Genomic DNA, 6,812 nt, shown 5'->3' on the forward strand with positions numbered 1-6,812 from the left:
TTGGGTGAATCCCCTGAATAACCTACCTTGCTAAACACAGTGAACCTGCTTTCTGCTCTTATTAACCAAGCTTTCGTGAGACTAATTCTAAACCCAGTGTAAACTCTGTTTGCAAATCTTCCCTGGCTGGCTGTGGAAAGACAGAGCTCTCCACAATTTTCCAACCTTGCAGGAAGGAAGTGGCAGCAGAGGAATTCCCTCTTCCTGAGTCTCTCCTTGCTGGAGCACCTCAGCTTTAGAGCCCCAGTCCTGCTCTACACAAACAACGTGGGGCAACATCCTCACTGCCCTGATTCAGTTTCCCCTCACACATTTTGCCTCCTCAATAATTTCAGGGTCTTTATATAAACTCGATCATCTCCAGAGAGGACTGGGCAATGGAGACAAATAAAAAAGGGCCAGGGAGAGATGAAATGCATCACAGCACCTCTCTGCTGCAGAAAAAAATGCCTCAACAAGCCTTTGTTCACTCCCTGCAGGCCCGTGCCAAGCACAGCCTGATGCCCCAGGTGATGGGGCTCAGCTCTCAGCTGGGTTTGCTCACACAAAGCCACCAGAACTTGGTGACAAAGGGACACACACAAGCAGGGATGAAAGAAGAGCAGCCTGGGGCTGCCAGGCTCCTGATACCAAGGGCTGTTGGCATGGCAACAGGCTGGAAAATCCCCCAATAGGGCATAGCATAAGTCATCTAAAATGCAATAAGTAGAAATAGAAGGAATTTCATTTATCCACGACATCGCTCAGTCCTTTCCCATCTGCCTCACACTCATGGAAAAGGTTGTGGGTCCTTGGGCAGCATCAGCCCCTGTCTGGGAGCTCTGTGAGGCCAGTGCCACTTCATCTACCTGAAGCCACTTTAGCTTTGCTTTGCCTCTTTAACCTCTCACCTGAGGTAACTGCACCTTCCAAACCATGTTATGCCCCCTTGGCCAGGGAAGACACCAAAACAAGTGTCCCTCAGTCCACAGGGGTTAGGGGAGATGGTCAGGCAGGGCAGGAGGATGAAAGAACACCCCAGGAATTAACCCTCCACGGGGATTTACCCTGAGGAGCCCCAAAACCAGCAGGGGAGAACATTTCGTTGAAAAGGTGCATTTAGATGTTTTGATTCAGTCATCAAACTCGGCCCCTCAACGGAAATCAATGTGGATTGAACCACAGTGGGGATCTGAAGAGTGGAAATGGCTGGCAAGTTAAAAATAGTGCAAACTATTGATTTGTACCACATCAAAACAACATATTCCAGGCAAACAGGAGTGACTGAGGGAAAAAGAAAGGAATAACAATTGAAAAGGAGTGACCTTTCTGCTTGACAGAAATGGGATTTTTTTTCCCCTCATAAAGTAACAAAACTAAAATACAGTTTTGAAAGGAAAGGTCAGAAAAATTTATTCCATAAATGCTGAGACAAACCATTTGAGCCTTTCTGGAACAGGGTGTTTCCCTTTCAAAGCGTCACAATGGAAAAAAGAGGCAAATATTTTTCTTTCACTGGCATCAATTCTTCCTCCCTGTGCACTTCACCCACCGACCTGCTGCCTTTGATCTCAACCCAGAGGTGGTTTCAGCCCCTCTAAAAACCCATTTTGCAGTCGTTTCTCCCCCTCCTGCTCCACTGCCTCCCCCTGACTCTGCAGCAGCTCTGGCTGGACCAGCAGTGCCTGACTGCACCCCTGGGCAGCAGCACATGACCTCACCACAGGTATTGCCCACCTTGCACCCGTGTCACAGCAAGAGGCCATCCCTGCAGGGCTTGCAAAGCCCTCAAAAGGAGCCCTCAGCTGCCCAGGACAGTGGAAAGGCTTGTCCCTTACCAGGCTGGAGTTGGCGACATTGGTGTCATCTTCAGGCATGGGCAGGTAAATGGCCAGGGCAACGCAGTTGGCAAAGATGGTGAGGAGGATGATGATCTCGAAGGGTCTGAGAGCAAGTGTTAAGGAGTGGAGACAGGAAAGGAACAGCAGGTGCAACCCTACCTGGGGGTGTGTGTGGGGAACCAACCTCCCTGAGAGAGCAGCCAGACCTCAGCCTCAGCACACCCTCAGCATCCATGAGGGACACGCTGTTGAGCAGCACCTGGAGGAGCATCCTTGGCTCATCCCAAGGCTTTTTTTCTTTTTCTGAACCTTTCTATCCATCAACCTGGTGACACTTTAAAGCCTGAAGTCAGATGGAAAAGCTGTTCCCCTTTGTATTGTGGGCAATGGGGCAGAGCCCAGGGGTTGGAAGCTTCCCTGCCTGCTCGGAGAGGGTGAGACAAACTCTCCTTGAAGGGTGACCTCGATTGTAACTGGAGCTGGAATCCACTTGCCGCTTCTGACTCTGTGAGTCTGGCACTGTTATTAGGTAGAAATGCAGTGGGACATATTTAACAAAAAAAAAAGAGGCATGTAGTGTCACCAGCACAGTATCTCTGCCTCCTGCCACTGAGCCAGAGCCTCAGCATCCTCCTCATCTACTTGTCCTGCAATCTCATTTCCTTCTCTCCAACAGCCTCCCACCAAAAAGCATTCAAGGGTCCCATACCTCCCTTGCAGAGGGAATTAGGCCTTAGTGTCTTGCAGCTCTGTGGTCCCCCAGGGTCCCCAGGCTCCTCATCCACCTTCCTTGAAGTCCTCCTGGCTGTGAAATGACCTGGAATTACCAGGGTGACATCACACGTCCCAATAACTATCGAGGTGCTGGACTGGCTGTTGTGCACACAATACCCGTTAAGTTGCAGAACACCCAGATTTCCTCGTTCTAACAAACATGTTTTTTGACATGTGAGCTAATTTCAGCACAAAACCCCCTCTGCTTCAAGCCAGTCTGGCTTTCACCCACCGTGGGCTGAGTGGAGCGGCACTCCCTGCCCTCCAACTGCCTGGGAAAGCCCCCGTCCCACTCCTGTGGCTCAGCCCTGTGCTCTGACAGCAGCAGCTATCCAGCAGAAATGGCTGAACCCAGGGGCCAGGTATCCCCACAGAAGATGGTCACAGCTAATCTCCCCTTGGCAGCCTGCCTGGCGCTGCAGACCATAACAACCCACAGGAACTGGAACGACCCTGCCGTGCCTCGCACACCCTGATCCCTGAGCGAGGGCAGCCAGGTGCATCTGGGTATAAATACAGCCCAGGCTCTGGAGAAATCTGATCCCCTGGACCATTTGTCCTGCACAGGTCAGAACCACCTGCACATGCCACCTTTCTGGTGGGGCACCCACCTCTCCCCTCCCCTGTCCCCTTCCAGAGCACTGATCTGGGAAGGACCCCCACTGTGCTACGCACTGGCTCTGGCATGTGCTGGTCCAGGGGCAGGAATGTGTTGGAGCATGCTGGAAGATGCAAGTCCTATTTCCAGCTCTTCCCCTGCCACTTGGGTGGATGCAGAAGTTTCTGCCCTGCTCAGTGCCTATTTAAGACACAGGCACAGTTCCCTTCCATGTGCTCGTAGAACAGCCCAGTTCTCTTTCTAGAGAAACAGAAAATGAGAATTCCCCAATTTTGGCTCTGCTCCTGCTCCTTTGAAGGACAGAGAGTCCCTTTTCAGTAAATGAACAAGGGCTCAAACTCCAGCACCTGCAGAGCTGCGAGCATGCCCTCATACCTGCCAACCACTCCCTGGGCATGGTTCTGGTGTCCCCACGGCACTGTGTGCACAGCAACACAGCCAGCCTAAGATGACCAAGCCACCTCCAAGAGGACCAAAGCCTGGCCAGGGCTGGGATCATCCCACCAAGGCCAGGAACACACAGATGAGTTTCAGCAACTGAACTGAGAAAAATTGTGGTGGAGGAACTTGATTCCATTTCCCAGAGTCCATCGTTTTGCTTGAGCCCAGGCATTTTGCTGAAATCAAAGCAAAGTGGTTCATTTCCCATTCTCCTCCCTCACATAAAATATAAGTGAACAAAGTGATAGCTCCTGGAGGCATGGCAGGAATATGGCATTTTGGTATTTCTAAGCTACAGTGCCCCTGTGAAAAGACCAAAGAGCAACACCCAAACCCCATCCCTACATTATGTCCAAGACACACAGAGAGACTCTCCCTCTGAGCAGTAACACCCACAAATGCCTTCACCTGTGATAGGAGTGCCAGGGAGGGATGGGAAGGGGAGCTGAGAGGACAAGTGTCAGCAATGATATGGGGGATACTGGCCAGACCCCCACCAGTGCAGAGCACAGCTGTGGGATCAGGCAAGAGGTGATACACACAAAGAGCCATCCCAAACAACCCGCCATGGTCTCATTACCCACCCCAAACTTCTCTCCCTGGGTGACCTGTTGTCCCCAGCTCCACCCCCAGCTCCCCCAGCCTGACCCCATCCCCACCCCAGGACGGGCACTGTGCCCCCTCCTCACACACCAAATACCCTCCCTTCCCAGTGAGCTGTCCTGTTTCTCCCCAGCACACAGTGTGGTCACTCCCTTCTCCCCAGGTTGCCCCTGCCTGTCCCTGCACCCCCCCACCGAAGGTCCCCACAGCCTGACCCACTCCTCAGCCCCAGCTCTCCCCACCAGCCCATTCACATTCCAGCCTGCATAGCCAACCCATCCCACCGGGGCTCCCCGAGTGCCTCCCTGCCCTTTACACACCTGATGAGACACCTGAAGCAGGTTGGCGGCTCTCCTGGCCCCCAGCACCCACACCCAGCACCCTGCTCACGGTCACACACACGGGTGCTCCCAAGTGCCTGCAGGCAGAGGATACTTCCACTCCACGATGCTGATGCAGGCCTTCCTCAGCGGGTTCTCCAGGGTCAGGCAGAACAGAGCCCTGGGCGGCCGAGGGGCTACCGGAGGCACCGGCTTCTTGGACTTCTCCTTCTGTTGCCTCTTCTTCACGTCATCCTGGGGCAAAGCAGGCTCCATGGTGTTGCTCCCCCAGCCGTTTCTCCCCCTCCTGCCCCACGGCCGAGCCCCTCTCCCTCAGGTCCCCGTCCCCTCCGTGCGGCGGGGGAGGCGGTGGGGGACTGGGGGGGCTGGAGCCTGCACTCGCATGTCCAAACACACAAAGCACGAGGTTAAATTTAGATCCCGGCCTGGCCCTGGGTGCTGTCCCAGCTCCCGAGGCAGCAGAAGGGCCCCTGCAGCTGTTGCCTCTTTACCCAGCACATGGGGAGCCGGGCGAGTGCTTCGCGTGCCGCTGCCCGGGCTGGGGGTGGGACAGCCTGCCCAGCGCTGGCCACGCTGTCTCCGAGAGAGAAGGGCTTCTGTCCCAGGTCAGCTCTCTCCCCAGTTCCCCCGGCTTTCCTGGCCTGCACTGGGAAGCAATGTGCATTTACTGAATCGCACTATTCGGGGTGAGATGGAGAACCCAGCTCTGGCCAGTCCTCAAAGACAGTTTGCCCCCCCCAAAATGTGATCAGCACCCTCTCTGCAGGATTTCACCTTCACTTGGTGCACACTGCTCACCTGAGCTCCAGACCGTGTGATCACTGGCCTTTGGGGCTGGGTCCATCTCACTGACTGCAGACTCCAGTCTCAGAGCTCTACGAAATCAAGGTAAGTCCAAAAAGTGGACAGTTATCAGCACCTTTCACAGCAGGGGACTGAGGCGGGAGGAATTGTTGTTCCTGGGGTTTCCTAGACTGTCAGCAAAATAAATGCAGCGATCTAATTACTTCCAGTGATGTCCCACAGTAAATGGTCCTACAGGTGTTACAGTTGGTGGGACTGACTGGCTGTGCCCCGCTTGGCCCCGTGCACCCCAGGGTGATGCTCCACCCGTGGCACCACGCTGCCTGGCTCACAGCTTCCTCTCCTTTGCTTTGTTCCCCATTTCCTTTGCTCCTCATTCCACGGGGGAAGGAAATGGCTTGCCAGGTGTGCAGCCGGTTGTGCCAGGAGGGAGTGACCAGGGAGCGAGCTGATCCCTGCCCATGGCAGGGAGGTTGCATGGGAAAGCGATTCCTGCCGCTGCTCCAGCCAGTTTTGATGCACTTTGGTGCCCTCGGATGTAAAGGGGTTTATAGAATCACGGAATGGTTTGGGTTGGAAGGAACCCTAAAGATCATCTTTTCCCGTCCCCCCCTGCCATGGGGCAGGGGCACCTTCCACTAGGGTTAAATTAGCAATATGCCCCCTCCTACACCACTCTTGCATTTTGTGCAAAGGCAGGTTAAATAATTTCTGCTGCGGGGTCCAGCCCTGTCTCCTTGTGAGGCAGATCCACGCGTGTTCCCACTTCTCCCTTAGTTCCCCCTCTAAACCCCAAGCGAGACCCAGGAACCTCATTCCCGCTGCTGCCCGTGCAGAAAGAGCTTTTCCAGGGACCGCAAGGCCGCGGGGCCCATCTAGTGGGGATGTCCAGAAGGAACATCTCCCCTTGGGAAGTGGAGGAGGAGGGAGGGCGAGCGGAGCTGCCCAGCGGGGCTCGGACAGGGGCTGTGGAAGAGACCCCCGATGTCTCCGTGATCTCCTCGACGCCCCGTGGCTCGCACACCCCCCTGCTTTTTGCACAGGGCTGTGCTGGCACCCACCCACCCTGCTGGGCTCCAACGCGCCCGCTGCAGCGCTCTGAGCCGTTCCCACCTACCTCCTTCCTCGGGAAACCTCTTCAGAGCCGCCCTCCTCTTCCTCGCACACCTCCCGCTCCATCACCGCACAGGCACGGCCTTGGGAAGGGTCCCAAAGGCAGCCGGGCCGGGATGGGGGGTCTGACTCCCCCCAGGGTCATCTCCTGCGGCAGAGCCGAGCCGAGCCGAGCCGAGCTGAGCCAAAAAGTGCATTCGCCGCTCCCCGTCCCGCTCCGCCCCTCTCCCCGCCCCGCCGCCGGTGCCCTCCACGCCCTCTCCTGCAACGCTCCTGCCCCTCTCCTGCCCCTCTCCC

At 55.5% G+C, this 6,812-nt stretch overlaps 1 protein-coding gene across 1 annotated transcript in view; it reads right to left on the minus strand.

The window, feature by feature from the left end:
* Nucleotides 1–4,853, minus strand: part of CACNA1S (calcium voltage-gated channel subunit alpha1 S) — a 30,418-nt gene extending 25,565 nt beyond the window's left edge. Inside the window, exons 1-2 of the mRNA XM_027898108.1 lie at nt 4,693–4,853; nt 1,818–1,923 (exon numbers count right to left, since the gene is read on the minus strand). Of these exons, the coding sequence (XP_027753909.1) occupies nt 1,818–1,923; nt 4,693–4,853 (267 nt within the window). The remainder of the gene's footprint in view (nt 1–1,817; nt 1,924–4,692) is intronic.
* Between the last annotated feature and the right edge of the window lie 1,959 nt (nt 4,854–6,812).

Source organism: Empidonax traillii, unplaced genomic scaffold, assembly GCF_003031625.1.
Source record: "Empidonax traillii isolate 1590-97213 ecotype Southwest subspecies unplaced genomic scaffold, ASM303162v1 scaffold579:size954524, whole genome shotgun sequence".
NCBI lineage: Eukaryota > Metazoa > Chordata > Aves > Passeriformes > Tyrannidae > Empidonax > Empidonax traillii.